General features: G+C 42.6%; 2 protein-coding genes across 5 annotated transcripts in view; one reads left to right on the forward strand and one right to left on the reverse strand.

Annotated features, from left to right (window-relative positions):
• Nucleotides 1-2,952: 2,952 nt before the first annotated feature.
• LOC140476953 (uncharacterized) lies at nt 2,953-7,118 on the forward strand. Its single transcript, XM_072569976.1, has one exon. The coding sequence runs from the start codon at nt 3,815-3,817 to the stop codon at nt 4,619-4,621; it is 807 nt and encodes a 268-aa protein (XP_072426077.1). The 5' UTR covers nt 2,953-3,814; the 3' UTR covers nt 4,622-7,118.
• Nucleotides 7,119-8,801: 1,683 nt separating this feature from the next.
• Nucleotides 8,802-22,871, reverse strand: part of LOC140476952 (uncharacterized) — a 121,326-nt gene continuing 107,256 nt past the window's right edge. For all 4 annotated transcript variants that reach the window (XM_072569974.1, XM_072569973.1, XM_072569972.1 and 1 more), the window contains 3 exons: nt 14,299-14,481; nt 13,151-13,228; nt 8,802-9,728 (listed from right to left, as the gene is read on the reverse strand). In XM_072569974.1, the coding sequence (XP_072426075.1) occupies nt 9,517-9,728; nt 13,151-13,228; nt 14,299-14,481 (473 nt within the window). In that variant the 3' untranslated portion in view covers nt 8,802-9,516. The remainder of the gene's footprint in view (nt 9,729-13,150; nt 13,229-14,298; nt 14,482-22,871) is intronic.

A 22,871-nucleotide genomic window follows, 5' to 3' on the forward strand; every position in this document is an offset into this window, starting at 1 on the left:
CATGACCGATCAAACAGATCATGCTAGCCTGGGTCTGCACCAGATGTTGAGTGAAAAATTGACTTGAATTCAGTCTTGTCAGTCTAATATAGAAGATGCATCCGTCAAGGCAGTATTGTTAGGAGTGGCCAACCCAAAGTTATGTGGAGACAAAATGCCATCTTCACAACGACATTGATTCTGATTCCAGTGAAGGATTTTATGCTTAGATCCTGAATTTAATGAGGAAGGACTTGAAAGATACTTACCTCATGTGGTGGCAGGCCATTTGACCCATTGAGTTCACACTGACCCTTCAAGGAGTATCCCACCCTGACCCACACCCCTATCCTGCATTTTCCCATGGCCAATCCACCTAACCTGCACATCTTTAGAAAATGGGAGGAAACCAGAGCACCTGAAGGAAACCCACGCAGATACAGGGAGAATATGCAAACTCCACACAGTCACGTGAGACTGGAATCAAACCCAGGTCCCTAGCACTGTGAGGGAGCAGCACTAAACCATTGAGCGACCGTATAGACAAATGCAATTGCAGAAACCATAATATTACAGAGAATTTTGACATAGCAGCTATGACAGTACATATAACTTTGTCAGAAGAACAATCTGCAAAGTATGAGACAATCAAAAAGAGAATACTCAATGCTTATGAGCTTGTATTTGAAATTTATCAGTTGACATTTAGAAGTGCAAGAAAGAAACCTCACCTGATGTTTGTCGAATTTGCAAAGGAGAAAGAAATGATGTGGCAGCAGCTAGTTTAGATAACAAGTTAGAGAAAGAAGTGAGAATGTAAGGGAAATTCTGATTTTAGAAGAACTTGGAAAAAGCATTCCTGGAAATTTAAAAGCTTATTTAGATGAGCACCAAATACTCAAGATCAGGGAAGTGGCAGCCTAGGCAGGCATCTATGCTCTCTTGCAAAGACAGTTATGAGTTGGGAATTGATCATATGGAAATTCACAAAATATTGAAACGGAACATTGTTGGGTAGAAGAGAAACTAGTCTGAAAGAGCAGGCAGAAGCTCATGAATGTAAAAAAAGGAGAAAGGTTTGAACAGAAAAGAGGTATCAAGACATTTACATTTCAGATACAATTCTGCTACTGCTTATGGCCCACAGTACCTCATAGAGCCAACAGTTTAGATGCTTGATTTGGTTTAAGCACAGTGGTTGTGGCACACATCACAATGGAGGGTATCCTGCCCCTCCAATCACCACCAGGACAGAACCCCACTGGTCCTCACCTACCACCCCACCAACATCCAGATACATCGTATCATCCTTTGTCATTTCCGCCACCTCCAAACGGACCCCACCACCAGGGATATATTTCCCTCCCCTCCCCTATCAGCATTCTGGAAAGACCACTCCCTCCGTGACTCCCTCGTCAGGTCCACACCCCCCACCAACCCAACCTCCACTCCCAGCACCTTCCCCTGCAACCGTAAGAAATGCAAAACTTGCGCCCACACCTCTCCCCTCACTTCTCTCCAAGGCCCCAAAGGATCCTTCCATATCCATCACAAATTCACCTGCACCTCCACACACATCATTTACTGCATCCGCTGCACCCATTGTGACCTCCTCTACACTGGGGAGACCGGCCGCCTAATTGCGGAACGTTTCAGAGAACACCTCTGGGACACCCGCACCAACCAACCCAACCGCCCTGTGGCTGAACACTTTAACTCCCCCTCCCACTCCGCCAATGACATGCAGGTCCTTGGCCTTCTCCATCGCCAAACCATGGCAACACAACGCCTGGAGGAAGAGCGCCTCACCTTCCTCCTAGGAACCCTCCAACCACAAGGGATGAATGCAGATTTCTCCAGCTTCCTCTTTTCCCCTCCCCCCACCTTATCTCAGTCCCAACCCTCATACTCAGCACCGCCTTGTTGACCTGCAATCTTCTTCCTGACCTCTCCGCCCCCACCCCTTCTCCGGCCTATCACCCTCACCTTAACCTCCTTCCACCTATCGCATTCCCAACGCCCCTGCCCCAAGTCCCTCCTCTCTACCTTTTATCTTAGCCTGCTTGGCACACCCTCCTCATTCCTGAAGAAGGGCTTATGCCTGAAATGTCGATTCTCCCGCTCCTTGGATGCTGCCTGACCTGCTGCGCTTTTCCAGCAACACATTTTTCAATCCTGAATTTGAATGCAGGATTACCTTTTACAGTGGCTGAATCTATCAATACTATCATGGAGAGATGCATCTGTGACAGTGTTCTCTGCCAACTACCAGACTGTTGGTTGAATTTTGTCCAGTGCTTGAGCAGAAAGAAACCACAGGGATTTACAATTGTCGGAAAATTCACCCCAGCAAGACTGTTAGATTGAGTCATTGGAGTGGACCTTGATGCTGGAAGTCACTTGTCCAATTGACAGAGATTGAAATGGAAAGACTTTGGGCCATAGGACTTAGAGAACTGGTGAGAAGCAAATCCTTAGAAGGGAGGATTAATTATAGACTGGCTTCTGTAAAGATTATAATTAGACAGAATGTGTAGGGTGGAAAATGAAGTATGACAGGCTTGGTTATCATTTGTGTAACAAAACTAATAAGGGATATCTTTTTTGGACTTTAGAGAATTAATTGAGTACTAATTAATGTTTAGTAAATTTTGACTTTAGTTTGTTATAAAAATCTTAAAATTGAATATTTTTGTGATTCTTTTCAGTATGTGACTAAATTTAAGTTAATTTTACAAGTTGCCAGTCTGTATAGGGATGGTAACAAATTACATAGGGATGTTGGGGAGGAAATGATGCCTCTCCCAACAGCAGAGGAGGTTAAGAAGAGATTGATAGATGTGAAAGGAAAAAGTCTTATACGGCTCAATAACCAAAAGATTTAGTTTTCAGGCAGTAGGCAAAAGGAAGAAAAGGCAAATTCTGCAAATTTTGCAGAAAGTTGTTCAGGTGTGGAATCCATCCCGTAAGGTTGTGGTGGAAGAAGACGCAACGCTGACTTGCAAAAGGAAATTGCATAAATGCCTGGTTGGAAGAAAAAATATTTTCAGGGCCATAAGAATGGCGAAGTGTGATCAATTGGATAGTTTGGAAATGTTAGCACCTGAACGAAGGACCAAATACACTATAATCTTTCTCTGGCGGATTATTCTGTTTCTGTAAACACTTCCTCGTGTTTTCTCTTAAGTTTACCCATTAACGTTGCTTTCCAATTTAATTCAATTTATTTAATTTCACTGTGGGTTACTGTATGCCGCTTTCCATAGTTAAATGCTTTTCTCGTCTGCAAATAGTAATGGACTACTTCATTTGTTTAGAAGAGATAGTATTGTCCCAAGCCTGGAGGCAAGACTTTATTTAAAAACATTTCGGGCGCCGGCAGGCAGTGCAGGGTCAAGAATACCAGATTGGCTCAAACGGGCCGCTCTGTGCTTTATCGGACTGGGCCGAGGTCAACTCAGAGGAGGCCCTAACTCTCAAGCTGCCATGAGAAACCTGCGCTGATAGGGGCAGAGCCCATACAATAATCGAACACCGGGGGGGGGGATGAGATTGAGGGTACATCAGATGACCTTTTCCTAACCCGATTCCTGGATCAGTGTCGCATTCCAGACCAAGTAGTTACACAGGAGGTTGCTAAGCAACCACAGAATGGTGTGTCAGTTTCAGAACGTTGAAACACTACGTTCCCAAGGAGAATGAATGGATGGTTCAGGATCCTCTGGAGGGAATGTTTAGCTTGTTCCTTGTTATCTTTTTAAAAACACACACACACTCAGGTTAAGTTACATTTGCTGCGAGGCGGCGTGGGGAGAGCTGCAGTTTTGAATCCGAGATGTCCTCAGGTCGATTAAAATCATCTCAGACCAGCAGCAGCCCACCCCTTCATTCCGCCAAGGGGACAGGGGAGAAGTTTTGGAAGTACAGGGTCGAGGTCGACCGCGGGACGAAGAGGTTGAAACTAAAGGGCAGGGAGCTGCTGTCGGTGCCTCGGGAGATCTTCGACCTTGGGGAGCTGCAAGTGCTGGAGATGAGCCCGGAACGCGAGAGCTGCCTGAGTTACAGGATCGGCGGGGTCCCTCGGGCCCTCGGGCGCCTGAGCAACCTGACCGTGCTGAGGCTGGACACCAACGAGCTGCGGGAAATCCCGCCCGAGATCGGAGCCCTGCACAAGCTGGAAACGCTGACCCTCAGCAACAACCGCCTGAGCCGCCTCCCCGCCGAGGCCGAGAGGCTGCAGCGGCTGCGGAACCTGCATCTGGCCAACAACAACTTCCAGGAGCTCCCTCTGCAGGTCTGCCAGCTCCGGCGCTTGTCCTTTCTGGACGCCAGCGACAACAAGATCGAGACTATCCCCGCCTGCATCGGCAACCTGGAGCGCTTGGAGACCTTGCTGTTGTGCTTCAACGCGCTGCAGAGCCTGCCCGACTCCATCTGCACCCTCGGGCGCCTGTGCACCCTGTGGCTGGGTAAGAACCAGCTCAGGCGCTTGCCCAGCCAGTTCGGGCAGCTGGCCAACTTAGAATGGGGTCGAAGCCACTGCTCTTCAAACTTCGAGGACAATCCGCTGGAATCTCCCCCTCCTGAGATCTGCAGGGGTGGCCCCGAGGAGATCAGCCGCTATTTTGCTGGAGTGGGGTGAACGATGAAGACCCAGAGCCCGTGGGCAACTTAAAACTGATCACTGACATGACGCTTGGGCTATCTGTGAACTACAGTGAGCTGATCAGATCCGGTGCATGCAAAAATATTTGGGACTGAAAATATATTCCTTGAAACGAAAACCGACTGAAGTGCCATCTATAAATCGGAGACTGCACTATTTTGTCACCCGTGAGTGCTTAATGTAGTTATAAAGTTACATTGGTCTGGAGCGAGCCAGATGGGGCGATGCTAAAATGGCTGTTTCCTTGGCAATAATACACTGAATTTACAGCCCAAGGGAGCTGAGCCAAAATGCAGCGTCAGACCCTCGTTAGCATTGAGCCTGCAAAGTGTTTAGCAGCAGTTGATTGCCCCTGCGCATCAACTGATACCTTGAGGGTTTTGGCGATTGCACTTATGAAGTACTTCAGTGGTTGCAAAGCATTCTGCTTCTGAAAAGGGTCATTGTTTTCCCTTTCCCCTCACAAGCAAATACTGGCAGGCTGGAGGAACAGGATCCACTGGACGTTGGCCTGTTGGATTTTTGACCCCTACCTTCCTGAGCAGGTGTCAATGTATTGAGAAGTTTTCTTCCCATTTTGCCCACACACTCATAAAACTAACCCTTTTAAAAAGAAAACTGATCTTGGGCAACCAAAAAAAAAATGAGTGGAACATAAATCTACAATTTCCAGCCTTTTGACATCAATTTTTCCGGCTAGCATTTGACCCAGATTTGGATATGTAAAGTATCCAATGTTTGTTTAACTCAACTCTATTCCCAAACTGCTGGCAGATAAATTACACTTCCAGTTGAAATCACAAGCAGTGGTTCACTATCCTGAGGCTAGTTGTTTTAGCCCGTAAACATGTGTAACAATGTTTAATCCAACCCCAAATTCCAGCGTGAGTTCAGTCCCAATTCCAAGATTTGAGCTCCTCGAAAAGGCCATTCAGGGTGGTAAACTATTTCACAGTTCTGTTAAATCATGGCTGCTGTATTCTTACTTGTTGACTGGCTTTTGATTCATGTTCCTTCACACCCTTATCTAAGGAATTGATTTTCTTTCACCCAACATTACCAGTGTTTTGTGGGAATAAATTCTTATTTTCATTACTCTTCATATCAAAAGAAAACTTCTCAATTTCATTCCTAAAAGGGTTAGCTCTAGTTGAAATCCCATTCCCTCTCCCCATTTGTATTATTTCCCTTCCCTGCACTTATTGAATGTTTGTCTCACATTTCAAACATTTCAATTAGATCATTCCACAATTGTCTAAGCTCAGGAACACAAGTCAGGTTGTGCAATCTATTTCATAAAACATGGGCTGAAATGGTTAAATTACCTTGATGTTTCTTCACTTTACAATCTGTAAGGCCAATACAGTCTTCCTGAGGTGCAGTGCCCAGAATTGAACAGTGGTTCCAGGTAGGATGTTATGAAGGTTGGGAATAACTGAAGCTTAATTTCTTCCATGTAATATTCCAGTCCTCCAGAGAAAGGCCAACATTTTAAATGGCTTTTTGAACCTTTGAATCAGTATTCAGTGATTTTGTACTTGGATATTCAAATCCTTTCACTCCAAAAAAAATTCTGATTTGTAATTTTTTAGATCCAAAGTATCACTTCTCCACATTAAACTCCAGCTGTCACTACTTTTCCCAATCACTTAATCCTTCTCCATCCTTTTGTAACTTCCTCCTGCCATCACCATTTCTCTGCAAGCATTCTAACCTACGTACTTTAATGTATATGGTGAGGCCCCAGTGCAGAACTCCAAGGAACAATGAAGATAGATGTCTACTTGAGTTCCAGGTCATAACCACAGTGCCACAGTCTCCACCATACAGCAAGGGTGCAGATCTGGAACAGGGATTAAATCTCATGCTGCTGGCACCAACCTGATCCACTTGGCTATCCAACCAACTAAGCTAACTAGCCTTGCCAGAATGCTTTGGCAACATGTATGCATGTCTTAGCTATTAATAAATTTGGTAGACGCCCCAGTAATCCAACATGGCTGAACAGGAATCTATTCATCTCTCACCACCTGCCATTAACATATGTTGGAATGATTTACAAATTGATTCTCAACTTGTTTGACCACATAATGAATGTATCTTCTTTGGCCAGTAAGCTCTGGAACTGAACTTCAACACTGATCTTCTGGCTTAGAGACTGGAGCTCAAGCACTGGGCCAAAAGATCTCCTCTGTGTGTAGATTTGCAAAATGATAATGACAGACTGCCATTTAATAAGGCATGTTAGCATAACTTAAACCCATGGCATTACACAGAGGCTGTGGCACAAACTTAGATTGGTAGTACATTGGAATTAAAATCATTCACGTATGTTGAGCATAGTCAAGAGTGTGGTGCTGAAAAAGCACAGCCAGTCAGGCAGCATCCAAGGAGCAGAAGAATCGATGTTTTGGGCATAAGCCCTTCATCAGGAATGAGGCTTGTGGACCAAGGAGGCTGAGAGATAAATGGGAGGGGGGTAGGGCTGGGGGTAAGAGAGCTGAGAGTGCGATAGGTAGATGAAGGTTGGGGTGAAGGTGATTGGTCAAAGAGGAGGGTGGAGTGGATAGGTGGGAAGGAAGATGGATAGGTAGGGCAGGTCAAGAGATCGGTGCCAAGTTGGAAGGTGGCATCCAGGATAAGGTGGGGGGAGGCAAAATGAGGAAAATTGGTGAAATCCACATTGATCCCATGTGTATGGAGGGTCCCAAGGCAGAAAATGAGGCGTTCTTCCTCGAGGCAGCGGGTGGTAAGGGTTTGGTGATAGAGGAGGCCCAGGACCTGCATGTTCCTGGGAGAGTGGGAGGGGGAGTTAAAGTGTTCAGCCACAGAGCAGTGGGGTTGCTTCATATGTATGTCCCAGAGATGTTCACTGAAGCTTTCTGCAAATAGGCATCCTGTCTCCCGTGTAGAGGAGACCGCATCGGGGGCAACGGATACAATAAGTGACGTGTGTTGAAATGCAGGTAAATCTGACAGATGTGGAAGGCTCCTTTTGGGCCTTGGAGAGAGGTGAGGGGTAAGGTATGGGTGCAGGTTTTGCAATTCTTGCAGTGGAAGGGGAAGGTGCCGGGAGGAAAGGGTGGGTTGTTGTGAAAGGGGCATAGACCTGACAAGAGAGTCACAGAGGGAATAGGCTTTAGGGGTGGGGAATGAAATATATCCCTGGTGGTGGGGTCTCTTTGTAGGTGGCGAAAATGACAGAGAATTTTGCCATTTTATACATAATAAAAATTAGCTGAAAACATGAACAGGTGATGCTTTGTGATAGAAAACAGGAGAAGTGGAAAATTGACTGTCAGTTTTAAAGCTGCATTTTGTTTGTTAGCATTTTAGACATTTATAAACAGCCATCTCAAATGTTCAATTATTTCGAGCAGAGCAAGATGTGATGCCAGATTGACGTCAAACTCACATTTAGACTAATTTTATAAAACTGCTGTTTTGGCCAACTTTGCCATTTATATGAGTTATCAGTGAAGCAATATTGATGAAAGATGGAGTTATGTTGCACATTTCCACTCCTTGCATTGTTAGCCCATAAGTTAGTGGTTGCCAAACTCTGATTATGATTCTCCAGTGGGGTTGCAGCGCAGGCAAGATTTTGAGCTACAAGTCGCAAGGCAGCAATAATGGTCTTGCAGCTCTGACTGTGTATTGCAAAGCCCTTTAGATATTCGTATTTTTTCTGTCAGTGGGATTGTTCAGTTTTCTACTCTGAGGCCCAATCAATGCTACAGCTGCAGCCTGTAAAAAGCTGGGTCGTTATGTTTTTAATAGCAAACCCAGTCGATTTAATACTCCCCATCCAACTCTCTTCATAATGTCTTGCCTGTCTCTCCATCCCACCCTCACTGAACACTTTGTGGCATTAAAATGGGATGTGACAGTGGAAAAAAAGTTTGGAAAGAATTGATGTAAGTCAAAACTTTTCCAAGCTGAATAGGCAAAGCACCTTTTCTCATTTCTTTCAAACTAAAATAAAATTAAAATGAAATATGTCAAGTAGTTTGTACTTCTTGCAAAGAATGGAGCATTATGTGGACACTAAAGAAAATACAAATCAGTTATTAACAATGACTCTTGCATTTGATTGATCGATCCACTATTGTGGATCGATCAATCAAATGCAAGAGCACTTCCATAATTCAAGATGTGATATTTCTATGCAGAGATGCTCAGATTTAATAGAGTTGTGAGAGATGAAATTTCTGTTGAACAAAGAACAGGAGAATGCCTCGTTGTCATAATTATTTTCAATCAATGCAATAACCTAGGAACATACACAAGGAAAGACCTGTTCATTACCACTGTTTACAAAATGTTTCTCATCATAAATGAGAGGTGAGCTTTCAGAAAATGTCAGGTCATTAATGCTGAAGAAAAGCCTGCATTAATTTGGGATTCATCAAAAAGAGAAATTTTACCACTGAAGTCAGTAGTGTTTTACAGTCAGAAAGAATTAAGCAAAAGTACCACTTGATGAAAAACAATCCCTTCCAACATCTAAGAGCAGCCAGATCTGTTGTTAAAAAAGTACATTTTGTTTGGTGGATATATTGTCCTGAAGTTCTTACATCTTGTCTGGAAATGTCAAGCTTCCTCTGGTGATTAGGAATCCAATCATAGACAGGCCCATCTCATTCGCAGCAAAACACTTGAAAAAATGGAGCTCATAGGTATCAAACAGTTTAAGGTCCTGGGTATCAAAATGAAGAAATTCTTTTAAATCAATGCTACAGCTGCAGCCTGTAAAAAGCTGGGTCTTTATGTTTTTAATAGTAAACCCAGTCGAGTCAACTGAACCCTTGACACAAATCAGAATTGGAGGTCAATTGGTAGCTGCTTGTAATTTCTGTATTTTCTTGTTGTTATTTTGATGGACCTTTCACATTTATGGATTTCTTGCCACTGCCCATTCCCATGAAGAGGTGAGGTGGACTAACGCAGGCAGAAGCATCACAGATACCAGGAAAGCCTCTGAGCCCAGGTATGCCAGGAGGTCCTGGTTCACCAGGCAGGCCATGATCACCACGGGCACCATCCCGCCCATCCTTTCCAATTCCAGGCAAGCCAGCAACACCTATAACAGAAATAAACAACATGAGACTCTAATAGTACAGCCCGGCACTTACTTTTAGTTGCCATCTTGCCTGAAAATGAATACAGATTAACCTGAAATACAAAAATCCATTTTCTTTCTCTAAATCATTAAACCTTTGTGCATAGTCAAGGGCTTAAGTGAGGGACATCACAAAACTGAGATTTACTCAGGAGCGAGGGGACATCTGATTAATCACTTCTTTCAACAACAGCAGTCACCACAGAGAAATGTGCATCATTTTTAAGAGAAATATATGGAGAATGTGAAACAAATTCCTCTTTTACGATCATATAATATCTACCAGTTTCTAATTGAAATCCATGCATGCTGTCACCATAACACTATGTTTTAACTACTCTAGAATTTCCACCAACAAGTCTCAACCCTGGTGGTACTCCTTGCATCCATGCCTGGTCCTATCCTCCATCAAAGCTTACATTCTCTAAGAGAAAAGCACACTTCCAGTTATGGAGGGTAAAAAAAAGTAACAAAGATGGTGAATTTAAGAACATATGAACATAAGTAAGCAATTCAGCCCCTCGAGACTGTTCCATCATTCATTGATATTGTGAGATATTGTACTCTAGGTCCTCTCACTAACCCACTCACAAACGCTTTATATTTCCCACTCACAAGCAATTCATGTTTATTCATTCGTAACTCCTTTACTAACCCACTCACAAGCGAACACCACATTCCTGTTGCATTCATTCATAACTCCCAACTATAACACGGTTTCATTCATTTATTCACGAAACCGTAGTCCTGTAGCATATTTTACTATCTTAAGATAGACTAAATTAAAACAACCCATTACTGCTTTTACACACCTCAATCTTAATCAGCCCTTGCTACAAGCAATGTTTAGACCTTTTTACTTCTGAATAGGTGTCAGTATCGTATGGCGTCACTATCTCCATCAAGTCTTCACAAAACATAATATTAATCAGCCGTTATCAACCTGTCTCTCAGATTGTGTTTCTGAACACCAAACTGTTTCCCCAAGTAGTATGTACTTGTTGAATACCCTTTAACAGGGCCACAATCCCCTTAACTGATAAAGCAGCACTTCCATGAAATTGCATGAATGAATGAAACTCACACTGGCAAACAGTAAACAAATCTTATAGCCCAATTTAATACCTTTTATTCTTTTAAGTACAGGTACAATTTCTAACTTATTTAGAGCATATAGGCCTAGTGTTTTTACTAACATTTACTAATTTAAAAGACAAAAGGACTAGCATCTCTTAATTTTGCAAGCAGACCGGTCAGATACTCTTAACCCCATCAGAAATAGCAGCCAGCATTTAATATATTTTAGCCCACCTCCTGTCTCCCAGGACAGAAGATCCTCAACTTTTGTGTACTACAGATAAAATAATGTAACACTATAGTAATGAAATGTTAATATATTCAAGAACTGTGTTGTAAGAACTGTATTTTGGGATTTTATTGCTGCCTCAAACATGTACTACTGTGGTTGCTGAATAAAGAGGTGAGTTTTGCCACTCACTGATTTTGGTCATTATTTGAACACGATCCCACAATTTCATAGCTGATCTGTGGCCAAGCTCTATCTGCCTGATTTTGGCCCAAAATGTCTTTATAACTTTGCTTACAACAAATTATCCACCTCAGATTTAACAGTAACAACCGATCCTGCATCCATTGCCATTTGTGGCAGAGAGCTTGAAACATCTATCATCCTTTGTGCATCAAGTGCTTCCTAACATCGCTCCTGAGAGGTCTGACCCTAATTCTCAGACTATACAAACGAGATGGGATTGTAAGGAGTTCAGTTTCCTGTGATGTCCCGGAAATTCTTTTACTCATTTGCGCAAATCAGAGACAGAAGGATAACATCTTTTTTTTTACTCAAGTACTTCTTCATTTTCTTCATATTTTGGCCTTTCCCAGCAGAGCGCACAGCTTGCATGTTAGAACCAACATGTAGTTGCATCACTTATTTAGATTATATTGGCTTCAGCATTTTACATTAATGGATAGAGATCAGGAGAAGGAGTTCTGCTGACTTTCCCTACCCTTTCACTTTGTCCAACCTGTTGAGATAAGATGTAAATTTCCAATTGCCACTCTGGTTTGGATTGGTTATCAATGCAGACTGTGGGTGGAAAGAGTCCTTCTTCCATGCACCACTCCTCCAAAACCCCTACCTTATCTCCAGATGCTAGACAAATACAGCCAAAAATACGTTGTGCCAATCTAGACATCAAGTACATGCCGAGGCATCTGCAACAACAGGAGCACTGTGAGATATGGTGTCATGCAACTGGCTGCCAATATCCAGGCCCAAGGCAAATGATTTTGAAAAACTTCCAGGTGGTTGTCTGGAGCAATTGAATGTAGAGGATGAATTCCCTTGCACAGAAGTAAGAAAACAGGTTGAAAATAGTGGGTGAAAATAGCAGGCAGGAGTTTGTTATGTAGCAGAAGAGAGTGACTAATCAAAACGCATATAGCTGAGTTTTAAAGAAATTGGTCCCCCACCTGATTTTCCCATTTTGAGGATCAGATTATTTTTAATATATTAAATGATGCCACAGGTTAACAAGGCTGTTAAACAAAGCAAACCAAGCACTAGATTTTATTTCTTGAGAAGTCGCATCATAAAGTAAGAAAGTTATCTGCTAGCTATATCGGGTCTTTGACCATACTTGGAATATTACATGCAGGGTATTTGATTCATTCATGGGATGTGGGCATCACAGACTGGGCCAGCATTTATTGCCCATTCCTAGTTGCTCTCGAGAAGGCAGTGGTGAGTTATATTAAGACGATAAGATCAAAAGGAATAAGAACAGGAGTAGGCTGTTCGGCCCCTGAGCCTGCTCAACCATTCAATAGGACCAGGACTGTTCCAACAAATCTCACATGAGATCCTCACATCTACTTTTCTGCCCTTTCCTATAACCTTTGATTCCCTGACTGATCAATCATCTATCTCAGCTTTAAATGCACAGGACTCCGGCCCCACAACTCTGTGTGGCAAGGGCCATCTAAGAGTCATGATTTCCTGAGAGAAGAAATTCATCCTCACCGCATCTTGAATGGATACTACTTTATTCTGAGACTATATACTTTGGTCCTACAATCACCCATGAAGGGAAACATCCTTTCAACATTTACTCTGACAAGTCCCTTAAAAGTGACAAGGCTCTCTTGATTTTAGGCCACACATTTTGTTTAAAAAAGATAGAAATTTTGCCCGATAGTTAACCAATGGAATGAGGTTACTCCTAATGAAGGATTTTCCTGATTCGAGGTCTGAGTACTCCTTGATAGAATTGAGTTTTGACATGCACCGCATTGCAATTGAAAATGAAATGATGATTCTCAGAGTATTTGTAACACAGAGGTGGTCTGTGTTAGATGCTTACCAGGCATTCCTTGAGGTCCCGGTGGTCCACGTAATCCTATTCCTTCTTCTCCCTTCTCACCTTTTTCACCTGGTACACCTGTCATTCAGAAACCAGAGCTTTAATTCTACTCTAATCGCAAAAATCAGTGTGAAAGCAACAAGAAACCTTTCTATAACTCAGGCTTGCAATTCATAAAAACTGAAATGACTTCAGAAAATAGTTCTTAGTCTATACACCCATTTTTTTTTCCAGAGACTGACTGCAAAGGTCTGCAACCATTATACACATACCATGTGTCTAGTGAGGCTGTGCCTGAATGGCCACAAGCTGAATGCACTCAGTTCATTGTTAAAACATATATTTTGAAATAGCCTAGTAGAGACTGAGCCATTTTCTAGACCTTTCTAGGCCATTGCTTTCACGAGAGTTGGGAATTCGCGATGCTTTCTCAAACAGACCTTCACTGGGTGCTGACATAACAGTGAGACAGACTGAAGATCAATGCCATGTGATTCAGCCCCTTTTTCTTGAGCTCCCACACAATCCAGCCATCTAACTTCCCAATCCCACTACATCCCACCACAAAATATTCATTTCTATTGGTACTATTGCAAATTCCAAAACACAGTCGAGTTAGAAGTTGGAAGCATCTTTGCTCTTACATCTTGCTATCTTACAGATTTTTGGGCTCTCACTGTTGCTTTTGATGGAATTGATCAACCTTTTCAAACGTTAAGAGTGAAACTTCTGTGCTACTTCTCTTCGGTCATCATTAGTAGTGACCAAACGTTGAACAATACAGCTCATAACATTGATTGTTCTGCATCATTTACTATGCTTCAGTCTTGAGGAATGGCAGGTCAAAATGACAAATGTGGAGTTTTTGAGTTACAACTCAACACTGTCTGGTATTAACCACAGCCATACATTTAAACTGTCACAGTTAGCAAGATTGGAGGTGATACTACGATGCACATAATCACCAATAAATTTGTTTTTCTTATCTTTTCAATCTTCTTCAAAGGCCGTGGTGACCTTCCAAGAAATCAATCTGTGCATTTACCACTTTTGTCCACCGCCAGTCTGTTGACAGATATTAAGTGTGCATCTCTATGCTGAAGAGAGACTTTCGTGAGACAACTAATGGGTTGAAATGATGTTGTTACCTTTGGTTCCTGGTTCACCAGGGTAACCTTGGTGACCTTTGACACCTTGTGGGCCGATTGCACCTGGGTGTCCTGCAGATCCTGGAGGGCCAACTGGTCCTGGCGGTCCTGGTGGTCCAGGTCGACCTGGTTTCCCAGACGTTATGGGTTGTCTTAGGCTGGCAGCCAGTTCTGATATTTGCTCTAAAACAATAAGACCTGAAATTAAATTTGGACTCACAAAGCAGGGTTTTCATGTGGTTTCCAGTGAAAGGGCAGCTTAATTCAGAACCAGTTGAATCTGGATCCTCAGTACATGAGTCAGCTAAAGCTTAGAAGCAGATAAGTTCAACTCAGGCATGTCTTGTGGGACAGTGGTTATGTCTCTTCCTCTGAACCAGAAGGACTGGGTTCAAGTCCTAGTTCTACCAGGCATGTGCATTAACCTCTCTCAACAAGCTGATTAGACAATATCTATAACAACAGATTAATGTGATATATATGTGGTGCACTGCCAGTGTCCCTACCTCTGGGCCCAGAGGCCTGGGTTCAATTCCTGCCTGCTCCAGAGGTACGTAATAATATCCCTGAACAGGTTTAATGAAAGTATCTATGAATTCATCTAGCAAACTCTATTTGACCTGTGACTCAGTGCTTGCAATGATGGGTAAAAAAGTCTGAACTTTCATTTTGTACAAGTTTAATTTGTTCGGTCATTTGCATTAAATTGAAGTCTACTGTTTAAGTTCAATGGTTGCCAGCTCTAAGCAGTATTTCTCCAAGGTTTCCAATGAAGTAACAGCTTGATTAACAATCAACTGAAACTGCATCCTGAAGAAATGACTCAAATAGGCCTTTGCACTTTGTGGCTTATAAAAGTAGTCAACTTAGGAAAACAGAGCCTCAGCCTTGGCAAATGTCCATTAAACTTGTGGTTCTTTCCACTTATCTAAATGACAATGAGGTCTGCAGGTCGATGAGCCAACTAACTATGGCATCATCAGACAAGAAAAGTAGGAAGATACATAATGATGCGGGGACAGTATAGGACTGACACATTTCTCTGCCACAGAGAGCCTGAGTCTAAGCAGCTGAGTTGATAGGTAGCAGGGTTCAGAATGTCTGCTCAAGGTAGGGGCAGGGGGAGAATCCAGTCATCCAGATTAATGCATCCACCAGTGCATTTACTGTGCAGTTGGAACTGAGCCAAATTAAGAAACAGAAGCTCAAACTTGTGCGGCTGAGGCATGAGCAAATTGGCATCGGGCAAATTAGACTAGAGAGATGAATGCGCAGCTCAAAGTGGGTTCTGGTTTACGGGAACGCTGGACTAGGATAAGTGGGATGTGTGTCATTGGGATGGTCTCCAGCTGAAATGTGATGGGGCTGGAATACTAGCCAACTGCATAACCTAGAAAGTAGAGAGGATTTAAAAATAAATATATGGGGCAAGGGATCAATTTTGTACACATGTTACAAATCAAACTATAGAGTCAAGGGCAAAGAGAAAGCTAATAATATGGGAAATAAGAAACAAACCATGACAGGAGGGGATAGAGAGTACAGTTCCAAGAGTCAAACAACAGCTAAGACTAGAATTTACAAAGGCAGCAGAAGAATAAGAGAAAGGCTCTGTATCTGATTGCATGTAGCATTAGAAACAAACAGATGAACTGAGAACACATCTGACATAAATGAAGAGATAGAAGCATCTTTGCTAAAATTATTGATAACCCAAAAATGGTTAGGGAAGCAGTTTGTCGAAAAATGCATGAAGAAGATACAATGACAGCTTAACTGAGTAAGTAGACAAATGAGTTTATGTGAAGTAATCCATTTTGACAGGAAGAAAAATGTAGCAAGTTGTCTAAATGGTGACAGACTGCAGAGTTCTGAGGTGCAGAAGGATTGCAGTATCCTGTAGACTGAATTATAAAAAAGAACAGTATGCACCATGAGAAAAGTAATAGAATGTTATCATTTAGAACGTAGAACAATACAGCACAGAACAGGCCCTTCAGCCCACGATGTTGTGCCGACCATTGATCCTCATGTAAGGTAAACCTAATGTACGAACCCTCACATTTCTGTGACCATATGCATGTCCAGCAGTCTCTTAAATATCCCCAATGACCTCGCTTCCACAACTGCTGCTGCAACGCACTCCATGCTCCCATAACTCTCTGCATAAAGAACCCACCTCTGACATCACCTCTATACTTTCCATCAAATAGCTTAAAACTATGACCCCTCTTGTTAACAATTTCTGCCCTGGGAAAAAGTCTCTGGCTATCAATTCTATCTATGTCTCTCATTATCTTATACACCTCAATTAGGTCCCCTCTCTTCCTTCTTTTTTCCAATGAAAAAATCCAAGCTCAGTCAACCTCTCTTCGTAAGATAAGCCCTCCATTCCAGGCAATCTCCTCTGAACCCTCTCCAAAGCATCCACATCTTTCCTATAATAGGGCAACCAGAACTGGACACAGTATTCCAAGTGCGGTCTAACCAAAGTTTTATAGAGCTGCAACAAGATCTCACGGCTCTTAAACTCAATCCCTCTGTTAATGAAAGCCAAAACACCATATGCTTTCATAACAACCCTGTCCACTTGGCGGCAATTTTAAGGGATCTATGTACCTACACACCAATATCCCGCTGTTCCTCCACACTGCCAAGAGTCCTGTCTTTAATCCTGTATTCAACTTTCAAGTTCGACCTTCCAAAATGCATCACCTTGCATTTATCCAGGTTGAACTCCATCTGCCACCTCTCAGCCCATCTCTGCATCCTGTCAATGTCACGCTTCAGCCTACAACAGTCCTCTATATTGTCAACAACACCTCCAACCTTTGTGATGTCTGCAAACTTGCTAACCTATCCTTCAATCTCCTCATCCAAGTCATTAATAAAAATTTCAAAGAGTAGAGGCCCAAGAACAGAGCCCTGTGGAACACCACTCACCACTGACTTCCAGGCAGAATACTTTCCTTCCACTACCACTCGCTGTCTTCTGTCGACCAGCCAATTCTGTATCCAGACAGCTAAATTTCCCTGTATCCCATTCCTACCGGACCTTCTGAACGAGCCTACCATGTGTAACCTTATCAAATGCCTTGTTGAAGTCCATATACACCACATCCACTGCTCGACCCTCATCAACTTGTCTAGTAACATCCTCAAAGAACTCAATAAGATTTGTGAGGCATGACCTGCCCCTCACGAAGCCATGCTGACTGCATTTAATCAAGCCATGCTCTTCCAGATGGTCATAAATCTTATCCCTCAGAATCCTTTCTAACACCTTGCAGACAACAGACATGAGACTGACTGGTCTGTAATTGCCGGGGATTTCCCTAGTTCCTTTCTTGAAGAGAGGAATTATATTTGCCTCCCTCCAGTCCTCAGGTACGACTCCGGTGGAGAGCGAGGATGCAAAAATCTTGCTTCCGAAAGCAGCCAAGGACAAATCTGGTCTGAGCCTGGCAACTTGTCAATCTTAATGTTTGTCAAAATTTATCATGAACCACGTTGAGTACCAAAGGAGGGAGTTGATGCTTCAGTTAAACAGGGCACTGGTAAGATCGCATCCGGATTAATAAACAAATATTTTTGATATTATTTAAAGATGGATGTAAATGCTTTGAAGACAGTTCAGAGAGGCTTTGCGATATTGGTACCTGGAATGAGGAGTTAATCTCATATGTAGAGGTTGGGCAGACTAGGGTTATTGCACTGGAGTTGAGAAGATATTAACTATTCCCTCTCAGTTGCACACATGCACAGCCACTCTGCTAATCCATCCAAGCATGCCATTGACTTTCAGTTCTGGAAGTTGCTGCTATATCAGATCTCAGAGGTTACACAGCCAATAAGAAATTAGAGGGAATGCTTAAGGAGCTGGAAAGGGAAGATTTGTCCTGGGCTTGCTTTAATAAAACATAGAACATAGAACAATACAGCGCAGTACAGGCCCTTTGGCCCTCGATGTTGCGCCGATCCAAGCCCACCTAATCTACACTAGCCCACTATTCTCCATATGCCTATCCAATGCCTGTTTAAATGCCCATAAAGAGGGAGAGCCAACCACTGCTACTGGCAGGGCATTCCATGAACTCACAACTCGCTGAGTAAAGAACCTACCCCTAACATCTGTCCTATACCTACCACCCCTTAATTTAAAGCTATGCCCCCTCGTAATAGCTGACTCCATACGTGGAAAAAGGCTCTCATGGTCAACCCTATCTAAACCCCTAATCATCTTGTACACCTCTATCAAGTCACCCCTAAACCTTCTTTTCTCCAATGAAAACAGCCCCAAGTGCCTCAGCCTTTCCTCATACGATCTTCCTACCATACCAGGCAACATCCTGGTAAACCTCTTCTGCACCCGTTCCAGTGCCTCCATATCCTTCCTATAGTATGGTGACCAAAACTGCACACAATACTCCAGATGCGGCCGCACCAGAGTCTTATACAACTGCAACATGACCTCAGGACTTCGGAACTCAATTCCTCTACCAATAAAAGCCAGTACGCCATATGCCTTCTTCACCGCACTATTTACCTGGGTGGCAACTTGCAGAGATCTGTGTACATGGACACCAAGATCCCTCTGCTCATCCACACTGCCAAGTATCTGACCATTAGCCCAGTACCCCATCTTTTTGTTACTCATACCAAAGTGAACCACCTCACATTTACCCACATTGAACTCCATTTGCCACCTTTCTGCCCAGCTCTGCAGCTTATCTATATCCCGCTGTAACCTGCCACATCCTTCCTCACTGTCAACAACTCCACCGACTTTCGTATCATCCGCAAACTTGCTCACCCAACCTTCTAGCCCCTCCTCCAGGTCATTTATAAAAATGACAAACAGCAATGGTCCCAAAGCAGATCCTTGCGGAACACCGCTAGTAACTGCACTCCAAGATGAACCTTTACCATCAACTACTACCCTCTGTCTTCTTCCAGCCAGCCAATTCCTAATCCAAACCTCCAACTCACCCTCTATGCCATACCTCCGTATTCCAACGAAAAACAAAGCAAGCTCAAGGAACAACATCTCGTTTTTCACTTAAGTGCTATACAACTTCAAGGTCTCGATATTGAATTTAATAATTTCAGAAACTGACCATATCATGCACATTCTTCATTTTCCTTACATTCTCACTCCATGACAGCACAGTCCTGTTGCTTGCCCTTTCACACCTTAACTTATATCCTTTTATATCTCTTTTCCTCTTTCTCCATTATTAAACACCCTCTTGCCTTTTCCATTGGGCCTTTTTTCTGCCTGCCCTTTTATTCATCTTCTGCACCTCTCCAAAGTATAAAAACATATCAATATTCTGCAACTTTCAGTTGTGTAGAAATTGTACCGGACTTGAAACATTAATTCTATTTCTCTCTGAAGATACTGCCAGACTTGCTGAGTTCTCCAGCATTCTCTCCATTTGTTTTAATTAGATGTGATGGGCATGTTCCTCCCTTATGAGAGAGCCTATAACCAGGACTCATTGTTTAAAAATCAGGCATCCCCATTTAAAACTGATGAGGTGAAATGTTTGCCCGCAAAGCACTGCGTGTCGGAGGAAAATGGTGGATGCACTGTCTTTGAATATCTTTAAGGCAGGGATGGATAGGCTCTTAATTAAAGGGGTGAAAGGTTTTCAGGACCAGGCATGAATTGGGTATTGAACTTACAGTCAGATCAGCAATGATCTTATTGAATGGCTGAGGGACTGAAAGGAGCAAGAATCAGCCACATTTGTATGATTTGTGTGTTAATTGAACAGCAATGTGCAAAAACTAGTTTCCTTTCAAACATTCTTTGCACACACACTATTCAATTCAGTGTTCACCTCTAAGTACCACTAACTGAGATTTCAAAGTCAGAAGGCACATTGCACCAGGTTATAGTCCAACAGGTTTATTTGAAATCACAAGCATTTGGAGCGTTGCTCCTTCGACAGTGAAGTCTTCACCTGACAAAGAAGTGACACTCTGAAAGCTTGTGATTTCAAATAAACCTGTTGGACTATAACCTGGTGTCATGTGACTTCTGACTTTGTCCACCCCAGTCCAACACTAGCACCTCCACAGCTATGATTTCAGTACTAACCATGCCTCCTATATTCTCAACCAAATCACTTATATAAATAACAAACAAAAGTGGGTTCAGTACCGATCCCTGTGGAACACTGCTGGTCACAGGCCTCCAGTCTGAAAAACAATCCTCCACCACCACCGTCTGTCTCCTACTGCAAAGCTAATTTTGTGTCCAGTTGGCAAGCTCATCTTTTCCTACAATTCTCCGAAGCATTTGTGAATCACACAACTATAACTGACCTCAAACCTCCAATAATCTTTAATCTCTGGGTCTTTTGTGAATCACTGTCGATGGGAAAAGCTGATTTAGAAACCTGCCTTCATTCATCCACATCCAGCATGCCTGTTGTAATTCATTTGCTGATAAGCTCTTTGTTACATCTTTGCACAATTTCAAAATCAGCCTTTTTAAATCAAACCAATAGGCACACGCCAGCCTCCACTCAAATAATGTTTGGTTCTTATCCTTGGGAAAGTCCTTTTAGGGTATCTTGAACAGCTGTAGTCCATGTGTTGCAGGTTGACCCACAATGCCTTTACGGAGGGAATTCCAGGATTTTGACCGATGACAGTGAAGGAACAGTGATATACTTCCAAGAGAGGATGGTGAATGGCTTCCAGAGGAATATCCAGGTGTTGGCGTTCCCATCTGGCAAGTTGGGGACGAAACTTCTGCGGGCCCCTAGCAGAAATAATTGTACCATCTATAACCATGGGTGAGGTGCTGGAGGATTGGAGGGTGTCTAATGTTGTGCTTTTATTTAAGAAAGGCTGTACAGGAATACAGATTTGTGAGTCTGACATCGGTGGTTGGTAAGTTGTTGGAGGTGATTCTGAAAGATAAGATTTACATGCAGTTGGAGAGGCAGGGAGTGATTAGGGATAGTCAGCATGATTTTATGTGAAGGAAATCATGTCTCACACATTTGATTGAGTTTTTTGACAAGGTAACCAAAAAGATTGATGAGGGCACAAAGATAGACTTCGTCTACTTGGATTTTAGTAAAGCCTTTGATAAGGTTCTACATGGTAGATTAATTAGTAAAATTAGCTCACGTGGGATTCAGGGAGAGCTTGCCAACTGGATACAAAATTGGCTTTACGGTAGGAGACAGACGGTGGTGGTGGAGGGCTGTTTTTCGAACTGGAGGCCTGTGACTAGCAGTGTTTCACAGGGATCAGTACTGGCTCCACTTTTGTTTGTCATTCATATAAGTGATTTGGTTGAGAATATAGGAGGCATGGTTAGTAAATTTGCAATGACACCAAAATTGGTGGTATAGTGGACAGTGAAGAAGGTTTTCAAAGATTACAAAGAGCTCTTGAACAATTGTGTCAATGATCCAAGGAGTGACAGATGGAGTTTAATTAGGATAATAGTGAGTTACTGCATTTTGGTAAATCAAATCAAACAAGGGCAGGATTTATACAATTAATGGCAGGGCCCTCGGTAGTGTTGTAGAACAGAGACCTAGGGTTCAGGTACATACTTCTTTGACATTTTCATCGCAGGTCAATAGGGTGGATAAGACAGTGTTTAGCAGGCTTGCCTTCATTGTTCAGACTTTTGATTATAGGAGTTGGGATGTCAAGTTGAGATTGTACAGGATGTTGGTGAAGCCTTTGGTTAAGTATGTTGTGGAGTTCTGGTCTCCCTATTATAGAAAGGATATTGTTAAATTGGAAAGGGTGCAGAAAAGATTTACCAGGATGTTATCGGGAATGCAAGGTTTGAGTTATAAAGATAGGCTGGAAATTTTTTCACTGGAGTATAGGAGAGTGAGGGGTGACCTTATAGAGATTTATAAAATCACGAGGGGCATGGATAAGAAGAATAACAATGGTCTTTTCCCTAAGGTGGGGGAGTTCAAAACTAGGGGGCATATTTTTAAGCTGAGAGGGAAGAAAATTTAAAAAGGGCATGAGGGCAATGTTTTTACATGGAATGGTTAGTGTATGGCATGAACTGCTAAATGGATGCAGGTACAGTTACAACATTTAAAAGACATTTGAATAAGTACATGAATAGGAAAGACTAGGAGAGATATAGAGTTGTGAATGTGGTGCTGAAAAAGCACAGCAGATCAAACAGTATCTGAGGAGCAGGAGAATTGACATTTCAAGCAAAAGCCCTTCATCGGGAATTGGAGAGATATAGACTAAATGCAGGCAGGAAGGACTAGTTTAGTTTTGAAATGTGGTCAGCATGAACTAGTTTGACCAAAGGGTCTGTTTCCATGCTGCGTGATTTTATGAATCTATGTATCTGATCCTCTTGACCTTATAGATTGAGGTAGCCACGTATTTAGAAAGTGAATTTTACTGTATCACTCTACACACAGCGAGAAGGAGGATTATGTTCTCACATTGACCCCAACATTTTTGGGATGCTTGTGTTTTTGATCAAAATAAATCCAAAAATCAGGAAATATGACAGGTTATCACTTGGATCATGCTCACTATCCCTAGAAGGCATTTGA

Source organism: Chiloscyllium punctatum, chromosome 5 (genome assembly GCF_047496795.1).
Source record: "Chiloscyllium punctatum isolate Juve2018m chromosome 5, sChiPun1.3, whole genome shotgun sequence".
Classification (NCBI taxonomy): Eukaryota; Metazoa; Chordata; class Chondrichthyes; order Orectolobiformes; family Hemiscylliidae; genus Chiloscyllium; species Chiloscyllium punctatum.

Excerpts from the sequence above, each read along its gene's own strand:
- LOC140476953 (XM_072569976.1), top strand. The coding sequence starts at position 3,815 with ATGTCCTCAGGTCGATTAAAATCATCTCAGACCAGCAGCAGCCCACCC.